The 23,039-nt window shown below is 52.1% G+C and overlaps 1 protein-coding gene, 1 long non-coding RNA gene, 1 other non-coding gene and 1 pseudogene across 3 annotated transcripts; 1 reads left to right on the forward strand and 3 right to left on the reverse strand.

Moving 5' to 3' along the window:
• The first annotated feature begins 29 nt into the window (after positions 1-29).
• On the forward strand, positions 30-2,079 carry LOC131478298 (angio-associated migratory cell protein-like). Its single transcript, XM_058656937.1, is given in 4 exon segments — positions 30-39; positions 380-824; positions 826-1,647; positions 1,689-2,079. Coding segments are annotated over 4 exon segments (1,353 nt in total). The 3' UTR covers positions 1,765-2,079.
• Positions 2,080-3,398: 1,319 nt separating this feature from the next.
• On the reverse strand, positions 3,399-3,838 carry LOC131479536 (U6 snRNA-associated Sm-like protein LSm4; annotated as a pseudogene).
• A 4,856-nt stretch (positions 3,839-8,694) lies between these two features.
• On the reverse strand, positions 8,695-11,266 carry LOC131479537 (uncharacterized). The gene is made up of 3 exons (XR_009244947.1): positions 11,197-11,266; positions 9,170-9,337; positions 8,695-8,781 (listed from the first exon to the last, which is right to left on the reverse strand). It is a non-coding gene; the product is annotated as an uncharacterized LOC131479537 (long non-coding RNA).
• On the reverse strand, positions 8,864-9,054 carry LOC131479734 (small nucleolar RNA ZL1). Its single transcript, XR_009245083.1, has one exon. It is a non-coding gene; the product is annotated as a small nucleolar RNA ZL1 (small nucleolar RNA).
• Positions 11,267-23,039: the final 11,773 nt, after the last annotated feature.

Genomic DNA, 23,039 nt, shown 5'->3' on the forward strand with positions numbered 1-23,039 from the left:
ACAAGCTCCAAGACAAACAAGAAGTAATGATGTGGCCCAGTAAGGAGCAAGGTCACAGCCAGTTTTCTGGGCTCCCCAGGGCATTGTGCGGACCTCCTGCAGGGCCAGAGTACAGCCTGGGCTCATTAGTGGAGGTTTTGAAAAAGCCAAAGCTTTAGCAGGAGAATACTCAGCTTCCCCCTTCTCCTGTCAGGGCTGCTCCAGCCCACCCTCCCTCAACACCAATTTGGGGAGAGAGAGTTCTGATGGACAATCACCAGGCATCAAATGCACAGGCCTCATTTGGCACCTTCTGATTTGTTTCCTAATGGTAGAAAAAAAAAAAAAAAAAGCTAAAGAGCTCCTGTTTTTCTTTAGATAACAATGTAAAAAAACCCAGCAAAGACAAGGCTAGATAACCAGACCCTCTCCAGGGAGGTTAATAAACTGTCCGAATTGGAAAGCGGGGCCGCCGCTGACACCCCTCCGCTGGAGACCCTGAGCTTTCATGGCGATGAAGAGATTATCGAGGTGGTAGAACTGGAGCCTGGTCCACCGGATGATCTGGCCCAGGAGATGGAAGATGTGGATTTTGAGGAGGAGGAAGAGGAAGAAGAGGGCAACGAGGAGGGCTGGGTTCTGGAACCCCAGGAGGGGGTGGTCGGCAGCATGGAGGGCCCTGACGACAGTGAGGTCACCTTTGCCTTGCACTCAGCCTCAGTATTTTGTGTAAGCCTGGACCCCAAGACTAACACCTTGGCAGTGACGGGCGGTGAAGACGACAAGGCCTTTGTGTGGCGGCTCAGCGATGGCGAGCTGCTCTTTGAGTGTGCAGGCCATAAAGACTGTAACTCGTGCGGGATTCAGCCATGACTCTACCTTAGTGGCCACGGGGGACATGAGTGGCCTCTTGAAAGTGTGGCAGGTGGACAACAAGGAAGAGGTGTGGTCCTTTGAGGCGGGAGACCTGGAGTGAATGGAGTGGCACCCTCGGGCACCTGTCCTCTTAGCGTGCACGGCTGATGCAAACACCTGGATGTGGAAGGTCCCAAATGGTGACTGTAAGACGTTCCAGGGTCCCACCTGCCCCGCCACCTGTGGCCACGTCCTCCCTGATGGGAAGAGAGCTGTGGTTGGCTACGAAGATGGCACCATCAGGATTTGGGACCTGAAACAGGGCAACCCCATTCATGTGCTAAAAGGGCCTGAGGGTCACCAGGGTCCTCTGACCTGTGTGGCCACCAATCAGGATGGCAGCCTGATCCTGACTGGCTCTGTGGACTGCCAGGCCAAGCTGGTCAGTGCCACCACTGGCAAGGTTGTGGGTGTCTTCAGACCTGAGACCGTGGCCTCCCAGCCCAGCCCAGGTGAAGGCGAGGAGAGCGAGTCTAACTCAGTGGAGTCGCTGGGCTTCTGCAGTGTGATGCCCCTGGCCGCTGTCGGCTACCTGGACGGGACCTTGGCCATCTATGACCTGTCTACACAGACCCTCAGGCACCAGTGTCAGTACCAGTCCGGGATCGTGCAGCTGCTGTGGGAGGCAGGTACTGCCGTGTTCTACACCTGCAGCCTGGATGGTGTGGTGCGCCTCTGTGATGCCCGGACTGGCCGCTTGCTCACAAATTACCGGGGTCACACGGCTGAGATGCTGGACTTTGCCCTCAGCAAGTGAGTGATGGGGCCACGGGCCACATGGCTCTGTCTAGAAGAGATGCCTCCCTGGTGGTGACCACGTCAGGAGACCACAAAGCGAAAGTCTTTTGTGTCCAGAGGCCTGACCGCTAATGGCTACAGCTTCTGGCCTTGTGTCACCAGCAGAGGCGGAGGGGTACAGAGGGGTATGGTGGGGGCCTGGCCCCACTTTCCAGCCCCTCCATCTGGCCTGCCCCTCTCTATCCTCTCCTCCTCCTTAGACCCCACCCCTACCCCAGGGTGCTCCCTCCCCTGGTGCAGACCCAGTGACCCTGGGTATATGTGTGTTGGGGGGCGGGGGACAGGTCTCTTTCTCTCTCTCTCTCATTTGCTGGTGTGAGCATTGCAAGGCTGTGTGTTTGCAAGTGGGGAATAGATGGCGGGGGTTCCCGTTCCTTCCCTCCCTGAGACCCGGGGGGTGGAAAGGAGGACCCCGGTGCCTTATGTCCAACCCACTGGGTTCCTGGGCACAGCAGCTTAAATGGGCAAAAGGAGAGTTGACTCCTTGCCCTTTCTCGTAAACCCCCTACCAACCGGGCGGGCTCAGGCCCACCCCAGTCTCCTGCCTTATCTAATCAAGGACGTTGAATACACTGCTGCACTAGGGGTTTCAGGCTCCTGTTAGACTCCAAATGGAAGCCAGGAAACTGGTGCTGTAAGGAGAGCACCCCTATACCAGGGCTGCACCTCAACTTGCCTTTTGTCAGTGCTGTGATCTGTGGCTTGCCTGTGCTGTCAGACCCCGGAGGGCCGGTCAGCAGTGGCTTCCAGGAGGCAGGTGTGTGCCGTTTTGCAGTGTGGTGCTCACAGCAGTGCCAGCTACCTTCCCTGGGGGAGGGTTTGCAGTGCCCCTTTTAATGAACACTCTACTCCACCGGGGCAGCCTCTTCTGGAATATTCTAGTGGTTGGGGAGGCTGCCATCCCTCCTACAGATCCCATGGACCATAAACCAGAGCTAACATGTGGAAGGAGGGGGAGCAGCATTCCACATTTGTCTTAACACAGAAAGTTCCTCTGAGCTCGTGTCAGACCCAGCACATTCCATCCTTCTAGCCAGAAGCCGAGCGTCTGGCAAACACTTGCTCCAAACCAGGGCTTTCCACTCTCAGTAGCCTGCCTCTCACACCAGGCACAATGAGCCCGACAGCCACAGAAGTTGCTCCCCCTCCCTCTCCCGCTGCCCTCTTAGGAATGTGCTGTCCAGGTTTCCCAGGGCAGCTCCGGCACATCCTGACAAAGCCCCCTTTTCCCCCTTTTTTTTGGGGGGGGAGGGCTACAGATTTATTCTCGTAACAGGAGGAGGAGGAGGTGGGCAGTGCGTGGGCGCTGGCCAGGCCTGGTGGAACTGGGCTCATGCTGCCGCCGCCTCAGTCATCACAGGGAGGGGGTTGGGGGATGGGTTTAACAACCCTGACACAGACAACGAGGCTGTCTGTGCAGGCTTGGCCGTGTGAGGGGCCTCACGCACCCGAAGTGCAGACCCCCACTGTGTGCGCAGCAAGGCCAGCGGAGGGCGGAGGGCAGGGAGCCGTGTCAGCTTTGGCCTTGGCCCTGGAGGACCCAGGCCTTCACAGAACCGTAAACACCCAACAGGCTTCTGGCGTCCAGTGGTGGTGACGGGGTGGGTTCCGCAGCGCCCCTCCTTCCCCTCCCAGCAGTCCCGGGGGCCACCAGGAGGACGGGGGCTGGGGGAACGCTCAGTCTCTGGGGGTGCCCAGGGGGGTTCTCACTGCTTGCCCACCTGCCGGCCCGGCTTCTTCTCAGGCTGCTCTTGGCCTGTGCCAGGGATGCCACCTCGGCCCCCGGCCGCCAAACACACCTCGGCCCGCGCCGCCCATGCCGTGGCCCTATTGCTGCTTCTGCTGCTTCTGCTGCTACAGGCCGCCATGCCCGCGGCCCTTGGCCAGCACCTCCTCCTTGACCATGTCAATGATCTCATCCGGGATGTGCAGGTACTTGATGGTGCTGCCGTGGATGTAGCACTCGGGCATCCGCCAGAACTTGTCCCCGTCCCTGGACGTACAGATGACTTCCGCAGGTTGATGTTCATCCAATTATCACAGCTCACCAGGTTCCCGTTGTACGTCTCCCCGTTCTTCAGCTCCACCAGCTTGGGGTGGTTCTGTGCCGTCTTCAGCAATGACAGGGGAAGCATGGTGTGGACGGGGACCCAATGGTGTTGACGGGGACTCAATGAAGCTGATGTTGAGTTTTTCATTGGATTCTTTTCAACAATCTTTCGAAAGCCCCCTGTATAACTAAGTATCAATCAACTAAGCTTATTTTCCCTTTAAACAGTATTTCCGGAAGGATTCCTGTGGGAAAAATAGGGAGTGAAGATGAAAAAAAAAATCAAACAGGAACTAAACTTACTTCACTGGCACTATGGAACTCTGTTAAAGTTCCTTTTAAGAGATGTATGTTTAGGTAATACCCAAAAACAGAACCGGAGGAAGGGCAGGCACTGTGGCACAGTGCACTCGGCACCTGCTTGGGATGCTGGCAAACCGGAGAGCTTGGCTTCAGTATCAGCTACTCCACACTGCCAACCCAGCTTCCTGTCGGCACCAACAGCCCAAGGACTTGGGTGCTGGCCACCCACGGGAGACCTAGATGGAGTTCCTGGCTTTGGTCTGACACGGACCTTGCTGCTGCAGCCATCTGGCCAATGAATCAGCAAACACGAGGCATCTTTTTACTGTCTGTCCCTACCTCTGTCATTCTTTCAAACAAACAAATATTTTTTTAAAGTACTAAAACAAAGTATGTGGGAGAGTGTAACAGATAAAATGAAACTGGTCATATTGTGTAACAACTGAAATGAGTAACACCGGGCAAGAGGTCTAGGGCTGCCATTAAACCACTATTCTTTCTTTTGTTAGATGTGTGAGTTTGTCTACAATATGCAGTGTACATATACACATGCTCAACTGCAAATGTACACAACATAAAGTGTCAAAAAGACAGCCGAGACAAAAGAAAACCATGCCAGTTAAGTGAGGAGCTCATGGTTTTGGACAAAAACCAATGGCAGCTCATTTTTCCGGTGGCACCCAGGTGAGTGACCCCAGGCCCGCAGCCCCCCAGCAGCATCACACACTCTCGTACCTCTGGCTGAGCACATTACCTGGGCCGGCTTCTCCTGAAGAAACTGGACTTCTCCGTCCTGAAGAAAGGTAGGAAACCGCGGGATGATATGTTCCAGGAATGCAGAGTACTGAGGCGACAATGTCACATTCTAACAGCAGAGAGGAAAGGAAAACCTTTTAAGTGTTTGTGTACTTATTTTTACTTCAAATTCACGGATGACCTCAAAACAGTGTAGAAACAATTCTGTGAAGGCCACAGTGATCCCCAGATTCTGTGCCGATATAGCTTCAGCTCCATCAGGATGACTGCAGCTTCGGAAATCCAGTTTAACAGCCCAGGGAAGGCACTCAAATGCAGAGCAGAAGATGAAAGATTTGAGGTGGCCTCATCACAGAAGATCATCTTCCAAGAGGAGTCTCTGGAAAGTACCCGAGAGCAGTGAGGTGCCCCAGACATGCAGGGAAACGCACGCCACGCCGGGGCTCTGTGCAGAGAGCAGGGCCAGGATGCAGCCGCATGCCCACCAGCTCTACACTACAACACACGTTCTCCCCACACAGACTGTGGGTCACAACAGAGCATGACCAAGGTACTCGGCCCCTGCCATCCACGGGAGACCCCCCCAGGAGTCCCAGCCCAGCTCTGGCCACTGCTGTTATGTAGGGAAGCAACTTAGAGATGGAAAACTCTGTCCTTCCCTCTATCTGCTTATCAAATCAGTACCTGACTCGATCTCACTAGCATTTACCCAACAATTCAAAGGCCCATACAGAGGCTAGGAAACATTCTATCTGTTGAACCTAATCTTATTCTCTGGGTAAGGCCTTATTATAATACAACTTTCTCATCTCTTTAGGACACTAACCAGCACCCCAATAAACCTTAAAGCTGTGCAGAATATGAGAATGCATTTTCTCAGTTGTGGAACAAGGAACCGAGCCAGACAGTGACTTCCTACGGAAGACGTACCCACTGTGGAGCCCACACTCACCAGGCTCTCTGCCTGGGTGCACTTCCTGACGGGCAAGCTGCATCCAGGTAGGGCCAAAGCTGCAAGCTGAGACAACAAACCACACAACCAAGGTAGCCCAAGCAGACAGAGTGGGCAGGGCAGAGGGCAACGGGCTGCTTCCCTGTAAGGCCCCTTGGAGGGGCAGGGGTCTGGACTGCATGAAGGGCATCAGGGTAACACTTGCCAGAGTCTGACTTCAGGAAGGAGAGACCACTCAAGACACTACAAGTGGAGCATGGTTACCATAATGGAGTTCAAGTCCAGGCAGAGGGCAAAGACCTACCTCACACCCTCACACCAGCCACCACTCCCATGTAGCTAGGAGGACCATGACGCCAGCCCCCACAAAGCCACAGTTGGGCATCTGCTGAGCATGGAAGTTGAATTCCCCCAACAAGTTACAGGGACGCCGGAAACCTTGTGCTTTCCAGAGATTCTCCTAGCCAAAACGAGCTCTACCCAAGCTCAAGGACCTCACTGAACGACCTACTACAACAGCTGTTATCAACACTGTTAAACAGAACAGAACAGAGAGTCCTGTGGCTGGTACTGGAGTGCAGGGAGTTAAGCTGCCACCTGCGATCCCAGCATCTCATAAGGGCGCCAGCTAGTGTCCTCGCTGTTCCCCTTCTGATCCAGCCCCTTGCTTAGGCACCTGGGAGAACAGCAGAAACTGGCCTAAATGATCAGACCCTTGCTACTTACATGGGAGACCTGGAAGTAGATCCTAGCTTCGGCCTGGCCCGCCTTGGCGACTGAGGCCTTTAGGGGAATGGACCAGGGGATGAAAGATATATCACCCACTGTGTCTAACTCTACCTTTCAAATAAGCACATAAATCTTAAAATGCGGGCCCGGTGCAATAGCATGGTGCTTCAAGTCCTTGCCTTGCATGCACTGGGATCCCATATGGATGCCGGTTTATGTCGCAGCAGCCCTGCTTCCCATCCAGCTCCCTGCTTGTGATCTGATAGAACAGTCAAGGACAGCCCAGAGCCTTGGAACCCTGAACCCATGTGGAGACCGGGAAGAGCTCCTGGCTCCTGGCTTCGGATTGGCTCAGCTCCAGTTGTTGCGGCCGCTTGGGGAGAGAACCATCGGACGGAAGATCTTCCTCTCTGTCTCTCCTCCTCTCTGTACATCTGTCTTTCCAATAAAAATAAATAAATCTTTACAAAAAAGAAACTTAAAACGCATTTATGGACATAGAGTCCCTATCACATTTCATTAAGAATGTCCTCAGCATAAACCAAACTTAACCGACATGCAAACAGGCACCATGACCTACAGCCAACAGAAAACTACGGACAGCCCAAATGCTGAAACCAACACGAACACCATCAACAGGGCAGGACCTGAATTATGAACAGACAAGGAATTTACAGAGAAGTAAAATCCATGTGGAATCAAATAGAAATTTGGTTTTTTTTTTAAAGATTTATTTATTTTTATTACAAAGTCAGATATACAGAGATGAGGAGAGATAGAGAGGAAGATCTTCCATCTGATGATGAACTCCCCAAGTGAGCGCAACAGCTGGTGCTGCTTGGATCCGAAGCCAGGAGCCTCCTCCAGGTCTCCCACACAGGTGCAGGGTCCCAAGGCTCTGGGCCATCCTCGACTGCCTTCCCAGACAAGCAGGGAGCTGGCTGGGAAGTGGGGCTTCAGAGATTACAACCGGTGCCCATAAGGGCGTGTTCAGGGCGAGGACTTTGGCCAACAAGCCACCACACCAGGCCCAAATAGAAATTTGATCACTAACAATAGAAAATAAACTGAGAAAAAAAGGGCTGGAACAGTAGCCTAGTGGCTAAGTCCTCGCCTTGTGTGTTTTGGTATCCCATATGAACTTCAGTTCTATTCCCGGTGGCCCCGCCTCCCAGCCAGCTCCCTGCTTGTGGCGTGAGAAAGCAGGCGAGGATGGCCCAAAGCCTTAGAACCCTGCACCCACGTGGAAGACCTTGGAAGAGGCTCCTGGCTCTGGATCAGCTCAGCTCCAGCTATTGCGGCCACTTGGGGAGTGAATCATCAGATGGAGGATCTTCCTGTCTCTCCTCCTCTCTGTATATCTGATTTTCCAATATAAATAAATAAATAAATAAATCTTAAAACAAAATTAAACCCCAGCAGATAAGTAGCCAGTACAACAGAGAAGTAGCCAGTGGGGCCAGTGCTGTGGGATAGTGTGCTAAGTCACAGCCTGCAGCACCAGGATCCTATAAGAGTAGCAGTTCAATCCACTCCCAATCCAGCTCTTTACTGATGCATTTGGGAAAGCAACAGAAGACGCCCTGAATACTTTGGGTCCTGCACCCATGTGAGAGACAACTAAGACACCCTTGGTTTTGGTCTGACACAGCTCGAGCTGGTGCAGCCTTTTAGGGAGTGAAGCAGCAGATGGAAGATGTCCTCTGTCTCTGCTTTTTCCATGTAAGTCTCTTTTTCACATAAATAAATCTTAACAACAACAAACAGCAGCTGGTGTGACTGCCTACTGATCCAGAGGATGACCCAGTCTAAAAGAGCAAGCAGGAAAAGAATGAAGCCAGCCCAGTTTTGAGGGACCTGGGAGAGAACAGAACACCACACAATGTGAGGCCCCAAAAGAAGGCACTGTGCCCGAGGAAGGTCACCCAAGGCCTGAGTAGCGCAGCCGCACTCGGCCTGACGCAGGATCCACAACCCGCCCACTGAGCGTGCTTGGCAAGGCCACCACTTGGCCAGCAGGGTGTTAAGACAACCACTAGAGTCAGGATTCCCTAACACTAGTGTGGAGAGGACAGATAAGCCTATGTACTAACTTGCAAATTTCAATTTTGAATACAACAGGAAATAAAATGCAAAAATGTGTAACTCTGGAGTTGTTACGTAAAAAACAGACTCACACGGCAGCTGCAGGAACACACAGCAATATGTGCTGGCTTCAACATGAGAAACATGAAGTACGAAGCTCATACCTCAAAATTCTCGATAACTTCTTGCATCATTTTTAACTTTGTTTCATCAGCTGTAAAAGACAAACCAAACCATCAGGCAAAGGAAACCAATTAAGGATGTTCATGAAGTGACTAGATTCAAGCGGCTTGGGAGAAGCAATCAGATCTTATCAGTTTTGCTGTCACGGCCCAACAGAAAACACTTAGCTAGTTTCCTACACCCGGTCACACATCCACACACAGACACACAGTAAACACACTGACACGGACGGACACACACACACATACGCGATCACACGCCTCTTTGGGGATCCAGCCTATTTTGCTCATCATTTTGCTTCTGCGTGAAGTAGGACAAACAAGGATCACACCCATGCAAGCAGCTCCAGCCCCACGGCTGCTGAATGCGGTGAAGGAGCCACGGCAGAGCACTGCTCCGGGCAGGGAGGACCCACTCACGTGTGTTCACATCCGTGAGAGCTGCCACAAACTGGAGGTATTTCTTCATCAGTGTAGTTTGGTCAACCACGGTGGCCCCTTGTGTTGCGACAAACGCCATCTTGCTTTGGGGCTGGTTTACACCTCACGAGACAGGTCTTGGGTCCATCAAGTTCAAAGTCACCCAGCCTACAAAAAGGAGCAGAGGGTTAACCAACTGATCAAGGGCGCCAACTCACAATCACGGGGAAAATCCTCCCTAAACGTTTCTATCCATAAACCCAGAATATAACACGATCCCATCTGCTTCTCCGAGCACCCAGGTCATGTGAACCCTCCTCACCTACTACTTTCTTGGCTTGACTCTTAGAAAAGCAAACGCTGTCCTTTCCTAGTTTTCCCTTCCTACCCCTAAGCCAGGGTAGGCACACATTTGCTTGTAGAAAGCCAGATGGTAAGTAAGCATTTTGGTCTCTGTGGCCAGGGGTCTGACACCACTCAGCTTTCTCATCAGTTACAAAGCAGAAGCAGCCAGTTAGCGATCAGGCAAAGGTGATTGCGATGAAGCTTTGCCCAGCGACGCTTCATGAACCTCTCGTCATTCTCATCCATAGCACAATTTTTCTTTTGACTTTTGCCCAACCATTAAAATTGTCAAGACCATTTCCAGTTCACGAGGTTGTTTGAAAACAGGCAAGTGGGGGGTTGGCCCCACTGTACTCCAGCAATCTCTGCCCCAGGTGGTCTGGGATTCTCAAACTTCACTGTGCATTAAAACTCCCAGGTGTCGGGGTTGGCTGGTGGTGTAGACAGCGGGTTAAGCTATCGCCGGCAACACGGGCACTCCCTATGAGTACTGGTCTGAGTCCTGGCTGTTGCACTACTGACCCAGCTCCTGGCTGGTGATCAGGGAAAACAGTGGACAATGGTGTGAGTGTTTGGGTCCGTGCACTGGCACGGGAGACCGGGCCAGAATTCTAACCCCTGGCGTGGGCCTGGCACAGCCCTAGCCACTGTGGCCATCTGGGGAGTGACCCAAGCCACAGAAGGAAGACCTGTCTCTTCCCCTCTTTCCATACCTTTCAAATGAATAAGTAAATCTTTAAGATTTCTTTTTGCTTGAAAGACAGATTCACACAGAGAAGGAGGGAAGCAAGATCTTCCATCCACTGGTTTACTCCCCAAATGGCCACAAACCACTGGAGCTGAGCTGATCCAAAGCCAGGAGCCAGGGGCTTCCTACAGGTCTCCCACATGACTGTGGGGTCCCAGGTACTTGGGCTGTCCTCCACTGCTTCCTCACGTCATACACAGAGCTGGATGGGAAGTGGGGCAGCCAGAGCATGAACTGGCATCCATATGAGATGCTGGCACTTGAAGGTGGAAGATTAGCCTGTTGAACCATGGCACCAGCCCCAGAACAGATAAATCTTTTATTTTAAAAGAAAAATTACCAGGTGCCAAAGGTAAACTGGCAACCATCACTTGGGAAACAGGCTATTTACAGCTTGCACAGAACTGCGTTCTCAGAAAACACCCCTTGAAATGAGCCAAGGTTTCCAAAGGCATCTCAGCCACCACCCGGAGGGCTTCCGCAGCAAGCTCACACACAGTTGGGGATCTGGTTTCTGCCCTGTAAGCTGGTGGGCAGGGCGAAAGCTGCCACCCAAGATGCGGGCACCCTAGATGGGTGTCCGCGCTGCTCCACTTCCCATCCGGCTCCAGTGCAGGTGCCCTCAAGGGCTGGGCCGTTAACCCACAGGAGACAGGGATGAAGCTTCCGCCTTCAGCCTGGCCCAGTGCTGGCTCTTGCAGTCATCTGGAGGTGAGACAGGTGTGAACCAGCAGATGGAAGATCTCAATCTCTCTCTCTTAGACTTTCAAATAAATACATTTCTTAAAAAAAAAAAAAAAAAGCTGTGCACATAAAGTGTATCCCTCCTGCAAGCCATTTTCCTTATACAATTCACTCTGCATTAAACAGGCTTGGTACTCCATCTTCAATACAATCCGCCATCACCACAGATCTCGCACTACGGGGTCCACACCTTCACAGCTGACCGGACACACAAGGCAAGAGGGACACGCGGACACCTGCCAGCTCCTTCAGGCCGCCCTAGGCATGCTCGCGGGGTGCGAGGTGGGGCGGAGGAGGCTCACTTTTTGGCGAATCACATAGAGGATCCCGTCAGGCACCGAAGGAACTGGCATTAAGGCCAATGCACCCAAGGACTCGGCCAGCCCTGCTGAGGCAGGAATGACTGAACCCCAACACCCCAGGCCCACACCCCCCAGCTGGAGGGGGCCCAAGATCCAGGGCGGGACCCCAAGGAAACGGGATCCAAGAAAACCCAGGACCTAAGAAAAATCCCTTTCGTCCAGCCTTAAAAAAAAAAAAATCCTTGGTGAGGGCTCGCAAACCCTCCTTCACGGAAGTCCTCCATTTCCCGGGGACCCCCGTCAGGCACGCTCCGCTTCCCGCGAGGATCCTGACAAACCCATGCGCCCTTCGAGAAGCGGCTCCCAGGGCCCCGGAGGCCGAGGGCCCACGTCCGGCTGCCCACGGGCCCGGGAGGAAAAGGCCAGAGCCCGGCGCCCCAGCGCCCTGGGTCCCCCGGCCGCCCAGCTGAAGCTAACCTGAGGCGGCGCCGCCGGGCCGCAAGGGGCGCTGTGCTCACCAGTGCCCCGCCTCAGTGCGCGCCGGGGCCCGCGAGTCCGGTGCCAGGCCGGGCCCAGGAAGGCGTCACCGACCCTGACCAGTCATCGCCCCAGAGCTGTCCTGGGGCAAACGCCTCCTCCTCCAGGTCGCCTTCTTTTGTGGCCTTGCCCGCCCGGAGCTCTTCCGGAACTGCCTCCCTCCTTAGGCTGTGTTACGGCAGGCGCCGAGGGACAATCTCGACACCCGCTCGCCCTGCGTGTGCTTGCCCCAGTGGCCCCGGTTGCCCCCGCTTGTCTCCGGGCTTCCTCTCAGCTTGAACCCCTGCAGCAGACAGGTATCAACAGGCACCTTAACCGAGAGGGGTTGAAGTGAGCTGCTCCTGGTTGTGGGGAATTGGGGGCCTGATCTCCATGCTTCGCCTGCTGGCACCTGCCTGGACTCCCCTTAGGCCCATGCCATCGCCCCTAACCCACCAGAATTCTCCCACTCCCTTCCCCCAAAGATGGCATTTCACACTGGACAGTGAGGAGAGGTGCCTACAGATACCTCCTAGCACCAGCCCCGTCCAGGGTGAACCATGGCTTCTAGCCTGGGTTCCTGGCCTGAGAGGAATCAAGCAAGTCCTAGTAGGTTCTTATGCTACCTAGAAGAAGCTACCTGGAAACAGAATTCTCACTCTCCCCTCCTCCCCGGCTCTCCCCCCCCAAAAAAAGCAGGAAGTTCAGATTTGGAAAACACATTAAAAAATTCAAGGGTTGGTGGTTTGTAGCCTCCATTGGGGCGAGAGAGGGAAAAGGCAAAGCAAGGCAACAAGGGAGCAGTGGGAACGTCCTTGCAGGGGCAGCTGGTCCAGAAGCGACCCCCACCCTGCCGTCCACTCACAGCAGGTGCCCAATACCTACCCCGCAGGGTGCTTCGGGCCAGTACCCACCACAGGGGGCTCCTGGCACCACCTACCGCGAAAAGGGGCTCCTGGCAGTGCCCATCACCTGCACTTCAGGAGGCTCTGGACAGGGACCACCACGACCCCACAACGAGCTCCGGGCCTCTCTTAGAGGCCGCGTCTGCACCTCCGGGGCTCAGCTGGGGCAGGCGGTGCTCCCATGGCCCTGTCCACCCGCAGGGGACTCACCGTCCACTATCATCCCGCGCCGTGCGCTCCTGGTTCCCTCTCGGACTTCGGCCGGTGGGGGCCAGGCAGCCGGCGAATTAGCCACTCAGTCCCGCAGAAGCTCTCGGGATTCATCCAAGCAAGCAAAGCCCGGGACATGGAGCCTGCAACACCACAGGGACAGCACAGGAAGCCTGGGCAGTGTGGCTGTGCCATGCACGCATGCACACGTGCAACGCTTTGGGGGCCTGCACATGCGCCATGGAGCACCGGAAGCTGCCTCCCAGGGTCCACCTTAGGGCCCAGGGCAAGTCCCAGGACTACATTTCCCAAAAGGCAACGCGCCACGCCAGAAGCAGCCACTAAAATGGCTGTCCCTGACTTGACCGTTAAGGATGCTCATGCTGCAAGTGCTGGCCTTGGTGGGGAGTATTCCCATCCAGATGCCTGCTAGAGTTCCTGGAAAGGTGGCCGAGGAAGGAAGAAGTGGCGGGACCCCAGCCGCTCACGTCCCAAACAGAAAGACTGGCTTCTGGCTCTAAACAGGTCCAGACATGGTGGCTGTGGAGCTTTGGGGACCAAAGGAGGAGGTGACTTTCCTTGTCCCTATCATCTAACCCACAGGCACCTGCCAGGTTTGCACCCTTGGTATTTCTGCACTCCAGTGCAGGCAACGCCTCCCGCTCCAAGGCCCTTTCAGGTGAAGCCTCAGTCACCATTTGTGCTCAGGGCCAGCAAGGGAGTCAAGGGACCACCACCCCATGGTGCACCAAGACCACGTGACAGCACGCCAGATGGAACAGAAAAGCCAGCATGCATGGTGGAGGAAAGAAGACTGTTTTATTACATGTCCCCAAGAGGTATAGTTCACATTCTCCCTTCACAGACAGACCACAGTCCTCATGCAAGTTCCAGGTGTCAAGGCCAGATAAAACTGACAAGGGAATCTTGGCAAAAGTCACTAACAAACACCCATTATCTCCACAAACACTCATTCAGGAATTTTCAGGATTTGATATGTAGTATGTTATATAAGAATAAGCGGTAAAAAAATTCTTAAATGGAACAAAATTATATGTATATATATATGAGTCAAAATGTCAACAAAACTCTACAAGCAACGTTTCCACAACAGTTTCTGTTTCTGAACTATTGCAATAAATGTCACAAATTACTTCTAAAAATAGATTTTAAAAATATTTTCTTCACAAAAATAGATCATAAATGTAAACATTATATAAGAACTCCATATGGAATATGTACTCCATTAGAAACATGGCTGAAATTGGAGTGCAATTCATGCAAATTATGAGTCCAAATACTTCCTCTTTCCAATGGTTTTTGACCGTGGGGACCAGAAAGATGAAGACAAACTAATTAAATAAATAACTGGGTAGGGCTGCAGCTGCTGTCTCAGGGGAGGAGATCAACTGTGCCAATTTGTTGGAGTCTCGGACCAGATGAAACTGGATTGAATGCCTGTCCCACCACACAGCCCCGAGAGTGCCCACAGCTCCCAGAAGTTCATGGTGGGGACGCTGATCTAGAAGTGCCTGAGTTGTTCTAGACTGCTGCCCAGCAGGTCTCTCCCCTGTCTCGCAGTGGCCCTTGGTGTCTTGGCTGTTGCTGCTGCTGAAGAACATGTCCCCTGGTCTCACCGACCTGGAAGCAGGAGAGACCAAGTCAGACCTGACTCGAAGCCAGTTGTGTCTGAACTCTGGTCCTCAGCCATCCTGGGCCTGTCAGTGGGGGTCCCTGACTCTGGGCTGGGGTGGGGCCACTCGCCAGCAGGAGCGCCCATGCCCAATCCCGGACCCTCACCACTCAGCTCACGGCTCAAGGTGCGTCCTTGCCCAGCCCACATCCCTATGGGAACTAAGGAGTCAGTGGTGACCACCACGTGGGATGTTCCAGTGCTTACCCTTCCAGCATTCTGGTGGCTCAGTGTAGTTCTTGCCACAGAGGAAGAAGATGGCTGCTTGGGGGCTTCGTCATCCTCTTCCATGTCGTTGGACAGGCAGCTGAGGAAGAAAGCCCATCTCTCAGCACGAGATGCATGGACAGTGGTAACGTGTGGACAGTGAAGGTGCGTGCACCATGAGAACACATGGACAGTGGGACTATGCAGATGGTGAGAATGTGTGGTCAGTGACCTTTCACAGCAACAAAAGTCAGAAACCAAAAATACACCACGGCACAGCAAGCTAAGCCTCCGAAGCTTCCCATATGGATACTGGTTCGAGTCCCAGATATTCCACTTCTGACTCAGATCCAGGCTAATGCACCTGGGAAAGCAGTAGAGGATGGCCCAGGTGCTTGGAACTCTGCCACCCACTGGGAGACTCAGAGTCAGCCCTGGCTTCTGGCTTTGGAATGCCCTGCTCCAGCTTATGGGCAGTGAATTAGCACATGGAAACTCTCTCTGTTTTGCCTTCTCTCTGTAAATCCACCTATTTCAAATAAAGCAAATCTTTAACAAACAAATTGAGGAGGAGGAGGAGACTGGTGTCTCAAGTCCTTGGGCACTGTGGGGAGCACAGGCCCTGGCGCTGCCATGCTGCCAGGCCGGTCACCCAGGAGACAGTTCAGGTGCTGGGTCCACGTGGCCGTCAGTGCTACAGGTCATCTGTTGGCCAGGGGCAGGGGTTCATCCTGGCCAGCACAGGCCATGAATGAGCACTGAATGGGGAAGTGGAGTCAGTGGGGAACAGGAGAGAGGGCAGAGCTGCCAACAAGCAGGGAATAAATGCAAGACAGGAGGGGGGACACAAAAGTCTCATGGTGATCTTCCTGTAAGACTTTGGGGTGTCTGCAAACAAAGGTCATTGCCAGTACCAGGTGGAGGACCAAGAGGGGCCTCAGGGCTGTGAGAGCAAACTCCCTGGCAAGGTGGACCACATCTTGAGCTGGAGCCGGAGCCAGTGCCAGCAGAGGGCAGGGACCTTGGGACCATGTGCACATGGGTCCAGCTGTCACCTCTGCTGGGACAGTAAACACTCTTGTCGCTCGCCTAGAGGACTCAGACAGGGAAGCTCGCTGTCCACCAGCTATGGCTCCTCTCCCAGCTCCAACTTCACGATCATGCGTGGCTTGGAGACGTCATCGCCTGTTTGTGAGAAGCAGGGCCCTCAGATCAGGGCGGGGCTGCCAGGTTGCCCAGCACTTATCTGTACCCTATGCACCACCCAGTGGGCATGAAGTGGCCTGACGGCGCCACCCAGAGGGCACTCAGGAGGGCACTCCTCACCCATGGGGACCAGGTGGCTGTAGTTCTCCAGCATCACCTCCCAGTAAGCCCTCCTCTGCACTGGCTCCAGCTGCTGCCACTCCTCCTGTGTGAAGCCCACAGCCACATGCTTGACCAACATGGGCCCCTGCAACAGCAGTGAGACGCCAAGTGGGACATGTGCGCAGAGTACCCTGGTGCCCGCTCTGCCTCGGGGCTCTGTCCTGTGCCACACACGACAGCCAGCCCAGCCCAGCCCACAGGACCCAATGGCGACAAACACCCACCATGATCCCCCACCAGACTCCTTGACCTCCACCATTGTGCTCTTCACGGCCAGGGGCCACAGTGCACACGGCCAGCCCACCAGCTGCTGGACTGCCCCTGTCACCTCATTTTTCTAGATTTTTTCAAATAAAAGTGGAAAGGCAGAGTCACAGGGAAGACACACAACTAGATACAGAGATAGATATAGAGAATCACCTGTTGATTCTCTCCCTGAATGGCCACAATGGCCAGAGCTGGGCCGTGTTCTGCTGCTCTCCCAGACAATAAGCAGGGAGCTGGATCAAATGTGGAACAGCTGGGACTTGAACCAGCACACGTTTGGGATTCCGGCCAACAACAGGAATCTACTCCAGTAAAAGGTCATTTAAAACAGAACCGTGGCGGCGTGGCTTAGTGGCTAAAGTCCTTGCCTTGAAGGCACCAGGATCACATATGGGCACAGGTTCTAATCCCGGCAGCTCCACTTCCCATCCGCTCCCTGCTTATGACCTGGGAAAGCAGTTGAGGATGGCCCAAAGCTTTGGGAACCTGCACCCACGTGGGAGGTCCGGAGGAGGTTCCAGGTTCTTGGCTTTGGATCGGCGCAGCACTGGCTGTTGTGATCACTTGGGGAGTGAATCATCGGATGGATGATCTTCCTCTCTGTCTCTCCTCTCTGTATATCTGACTTTGTATTAAAAAAAAAAAATTAAAACAGAACCGTGGACTGCTCTATGCACTCTGCACGTGGAAATCAAGGGCAACAAGAGGGACCCAGGAAAGCAGCTCCTGCTGAGCTGGGACACACTGCAGCAGCACACCAGCAACCCCACAGCCACCACATCCCACAGCCAGGTTCCCACTGACAACCCCACAGGGACAAACCGGAAGCAGCACACTGGAGCCCAACCAATCCATCAGCAAAGTGCAAGTGAATGTCCGAAAAAGCCGAAGTAACAAGCAGAACTGCCAGACTGACTTAGGGGGAAAAAAGGCAAGATGTAACAATGTGCTACCTACAAAAGCACACTTGTCAAAAGGAAGGTGCAGGGGTCAGTAGTGCAACAAGCTAACCCTCTGCCTACACACGGGCATCCCATATGGACACTGGTGGGAGTCCTGGCTGCCCCACTGCAGACCCATCTCCTTGCTGCTGGCCTGGGAAGGTGGTGGAGAATGGCCCAAGTGCTTGGCCCCTGCACACACGTGGGAGACCTGGAAGAAACGCCTGGCTTGGCTTAGGAGCAGCTCAGCTGTAGCAGCTGCAGCCATTTGTGGGGTTTAACCAGCAGATGGAAGAGCTCCCTGTCTTGGGTCAGCTCTGGCATGTGGGAGTGAATCTGAACACAGAAGGTATTCTCCTCCCTCTGTCAGTCCACCTTCCAAATAGATGCAAAGAAATAATGAAGAGAGATGTGAGGGCCCGGCACGGTAGCCTAGCGGCTGAAGTCCTCACCTTGCACACACTGGGATCCCATATGGGCACTGGTTCATGCCCCAGCCGACCTGCTTCCCATCCAGCTCCCTGCCTGTGGCCTGGGAAAGCAGACGAGGATGGCCCAAAGCCTTGGGACCCTGCACCTGCACGGGAGACCCGGGAGAAACGCCTAGCTCCTGGCTCCAGATTGGCTCAGCTCTGGCCATTGTGGCCACTTCGGGAGTGAATCATCGGATGGAACTCCTCCTCTCTTTAAAGCTAACTTTCCAATAAAAAAATTAAAAAATGTTAAAATTAAAGGGACGTGAAGATGCAAAGAGGTAACAAGTGAAAGGTGAACAGGCTGTGCCAGTCAGCCCGGATGTTCCATGAAGATGGCAGTCCTGGCCGGCCCAGGGCCCAGCCTGGGGAGGTCACCAACTACAGTGGTGGGTGAGCCAGTCAGGAGGACATTACTGAGAGGCAGCGATGGAGAGATCTTCCACCGTCCAGTTCACTCCACAAATGCCAGCAATGGCTGCAGTTGGACCAGGCTCAAGCCAGGAGCTTCTGGATTTTCCATGTGGGCAACAGGGGCCAAGTCCTTGAGCCATCCTCTGCTGCTTTCCCAGGCCCCTCGCAGAAAGCTGGGTTAGGGAGAGAATCAAGATGGCAGAATAGGGTAAGGACACGTTTAAACGGACGGAGAAACACTTCATCAGGATGAAGCAGAGAGGACACATTCCAGGAAATAGGAGAGGACAGAACAGCAGCAGGGGGGTACCTAGAGACTGTGAGACACAGGAAAGCAGCAGACACAACGGTGTGGTGTTGCAGTGACTGATACTCCAGCTGCATTCAGTATACTGTGATCTGAACTCCACCAGCAGCTGGAACTCCACCAGCAACCAGGTGGGAAGGGACTTTGACTGGGAGCTTGGGAGGTGAGCCCATACTAAGAACTGTCTGTCCTGCTGGTCTGTTTGATTTGAGCAGAAGCAGAGACAGAGCAGCAGATCCCAGATGGGCAGTGCAAGAACAGGGTGGATTTCGCAGCCCAGTCAGCCTCCTAGAGCTGAACTGGGCACCATTTTGCCTAAGGAGGCAAAGGGGAAGGACTGAGCATAAACTGAGCTGGGAGTGAACTCTTTTTTGACTCAGATAATTGCAGCAACGCAGCATTCCACAGGTTCCACCTAAAACACGTCTGGGTAGCCCTCAGACTTGACGGCCAGCAGATCAAGAACTCTAGTAGGGGCATGTCAGGCACCATTTTGCACACTGTGACAAAAGCTTTAGGACTGCAAGGACAACAATGAACTGCGCATGTGCTGAACTCACGAGAACACATCGAGTTCAGTAGACTGCCCAGGTCCCACAGGAAAATAACACCGTCTATGGCATCATACGGGTCCAAATAAGTCCATGTGGCACCCAGACCTAATATCCAACAGGTCTGGCAAGATCACCAGCAACAACAACCTAGCTATATAGGATACCTTGTGTCTCCCTAATCCTGGGACCTGCTCCAACTGAAAGTGGCAGTAGATTGTACAGATAACGGTGCAGCCTCAGCACAATATCACAGGTGGTGGAGAGTGGGGAGCCAGGAGTTGGGGCTACAGAGACCATGGTGGAAATTTAACATAGGAACCCAGACCTGGAACCAGCTGGAGGGAGTGGCACAATTGGCTATAAGCAAAGAGCTGTGTTCCAACAGACACAAGTAAAATCGAACTGTAGACTTGTGGGTGACACAGCTTAGAAACCTGTCCCAAGCAGAAGAATCTGATAACTAGAAGTACAGTGTCCAAAAGCAAAAGAAGAGACAAAGGCACAATAAATATTACTGAACTCCCTGCAAAGGAGCAAAACCCTATGCCAACCTCCGAGTTAACTGAGGAAGACATCGAGAAAATAAGGGAGACACAGAACTGAGAAAAATCATTTTAAAGCTTCTGATCAACAATGAGAAGCACATACAAGAGTTCAAAGAATTTGGCCCAGCAGCATGGCCTAGCGGCTAAAGTCCTCGCCTTTAAGGCACCAGGATCCCATAGGAGCGCCGGTTCTAATCCCAGCAGCTCCACTTCCCATCCAGCTCCCTGCTTGTGGCCTGGGAAAGCAGTCAAGGACGGCCCAATGCATTGGGACCCTGCACCCACATGGGAGACCTGGAAGAGGTTCCTGGTTCCTGACTTCGGATCAGCGTAGCGGCCCGTTGCAGCTCACTTGGGGAGTAAATCATCAGATAGAAGATCTTCCCCTCTGTCTTTTCTCCTCTCTGTATATCTGGCTTTGTAGTAAAAATAAATCTTTAAAAAAGAGAGAAAGAGGAACCAAGAAAAATGGCCGACCACGGAGGGTTGATGTAAAGGGGAAGGGAGAGAGAGAGGGGCAAAAAGTGCCAGAAGAAGGAGCAAGTCTAGTTAAAAATAGTATACACAGGTGTGCGAATCCCACAGGACACTGCAGAATCAACAAGATCCATGCAATTTAGAGAATCAACCAAAAATAACAACAAATAAACCAAAGCAGCACTCAGCGGCCAGCTCAGTGGCACCACAGCTCGAAAACAGGTGAGTTGGGAACCCAGCACGGGGGAAAGGCCGGCGGGAGTTTTGAACAGCCAATTTTGGGAGATCGTTGCACAAGGCCCCGCCAGTGGTGGCTGGAAACTGCAGGAGTGCTGAAACCTCTAGCACTGGTGGCGATATTAATAACTTTGGTGGGACCCAGGCAAAGACAGGGACGGCTAAGTAACACACATTAACACATAAGGAACACTACGGTACCGGAAGGGCGCTAGGACCCTGAAGTGCGGTAGCTAAACTAAATTCTGGGCCAACCCAGGCCGAAGGAAAGCGGCCGTGCCTCAGACAAAAAACCAAAGCAAAACAACAACAAAAAAAAAAAAAGAGAGAAAGAAAGAGATTCTTAATATGTGCATACGCATGCATATGTGTGTGTATATATTGCATCATATTAGAATATATTTAGATGAAAACTAGCTTATTATGTCCTCAATCTGTGTCTGACTACAATAGCTAAATACTTCTGAAAATAAAACTACCACTGATTGTCACAGTCCAAAATAGAGTCTTCATTTGCCCAGTATTTCGCTGCCCAACATATAGCTGAGGTGGTTGATTTGTTCTGTCCTCAGTCTTTTCTTGGCTAGAGTTCTGAGTCCAGCAGTTTGATTGGGGAGATCTCCAAAGAAACTCTGAGGTATTCCCAGATCAGATTCTTGTATGTTCTAATAAGCACCGGATGACAATCAGTGGATTCTTTAAAGACCTCATCGAGCTGGGAGTGGCGAGATTGGCAGTGATCCATAACTGGAGAACTACTGAAACCACTTGAGAGCAAGTATCTCAGAGCAGGCCCCACATCCGGGACTTTGGGCGTGTGGGAAACTGGGTGGGGCTTCTCCCTCAATATCCCCCTTTGCCTCAGATACATGAAGGAAACAATATGGACATAAAAGTCTTACCCACTTCCCTAAGCCCCTGAACCTTTATATCGTAATTAACTATGTGAAGATTTTCAACAATATAAAAAAAATAAAACTACCAAACCCAATATGGAATGAGAACATAGAGACTTCTATTTCTTGGATGAAAGTGTTAATTGTAAAGGTGACGGGACTCCTAGAAATCTGGAATCTCCAAAGAGACACCTGCACCCTGTTATGAGAAAAAGGTCCTGCTTCCTGAAACACCAGGAAGCAGCTAGGAAATATAAAGGATCTTGGAGTTTTAGGATTTATGGGAAAGACAGCTACCTTTAAGGCATGCTGTTTTACTAATGTCCACATTGAAGTAGGATCAGGATTTCACGCCTATGCATTGCAAATTTCCAGTATCTGCTTTCTGCTTTGTGTCACCAAAAGCCCCTAATCATGTCTTTGCCCAATGTCATGTAGATTTTGATTTTTCCACAGATACTTTCTATAAAAACTCCACACTTATTTTGTTCAATGTGCTTCTTGTCCATGGAAGGATGTGGCTCTCAACTAGAAGTTAAATAAAACTCCTTTCACTAACATTGGAGTCTCACAAAAATATTTTTGAAGTCTTACACTTGGAGCATTTATTTTTTAAAAATTAAAAAGATTGACTTACTTTCATTATATTTCAGGACAGAAAGAGAGGATTCTTCCACCCATTGGTTCACTCTCCAAATGCCTGTAACAGCCAAGTCAAAGCCAGAAGCTCAGAACTCCATTTGGGTCCATCACAGGGCTGACAGGGATAAATGTACAGGAGTCATCATTTACACTCTCCAAAGATGCACATTAGCAGGAAACAGGGTGGGAAATGCAGAAGCCTGCAACATGAGGAGGCACTTCAATATCAGATGTGGGCATCCCAAGTGGATTTATTTGTTGGATTACAAACACATTCCAGCTGTGTAAGTTTCAGCGAGGAAGAAGTCCATTAGCCTACCTAATCAATTCCAGGTCTGCTTCATTTTAACGTCCTTACTATTTACTGCATATACTAGGTGACTTTGAATTTTTTCACTAGTCTTTTCTTTTTTTTTTTAAGATTTTTTTTCATGCCAAAGTCACATATATAGAGATGAGGAGAGGCAGAGACGAAGATCTTACGTTCAATGAGTCATTCCCTAAGTGACTGCAATAGCCAGTGCTGCGCCAATCAGAAGTCAGGAGCTAGGAACTTCCTCCAGGACTCCCAAACAGATGCAGGGTCCTAAGGTTTTGCTCAGTCCTTGAATGATTTCCCAGGCTACAAGCAGGGAGAGGGATGGGAAGTGGAGCTGCTAGGATTAGAACTGGTGAACATATAGGGTACCGGTGTGCCCACAGTGAGGACTTAATCTCTTAGGCCACGGCACTGGGACATCCACAAGCCTATAAATTATAAATTTTAAGTATCTGAGAAAGAGCAGGGTTAAATGATTGCCAAGGGGAGACTGAGTGGGGCTTCTCCCTTTATCTCCCTCCCCATTTACCCCCACATACAGTCAAAGAAGAGAAATGGGAATAATAGCCTTACCCACTGTCCTGTAGCCCTTGGACCTTTTTACCCTAATGAACTATATCAAGATTGTCAAAAATAGAATTAAAGACAAAAGGAGTTTTGGTTAGCTTTAGGAGTTTGATTTGTGTTTGAGCTAGGGATGCACTTAGTACTAGTAGAAGAAATCGGGTCATCATTTGGTCTAGGGGTATGATCAGGTAAA

This window comes from Ochotona princeps, chromosome 2 (genome assembly GCF_030435755.1).
Source record: "Ochotona princeps isolate mOchPri1 chromosome 2, mOchPri1.hap1, whole genome shotgun sequence".
Classification (NCBI taxonomy): domain Eukaryota; kingdom Metazoa; phylum Chordata; class Mammalia; order Lagomorpha; family Ochotonidae; genus Ochotona; species Ochotona princeps.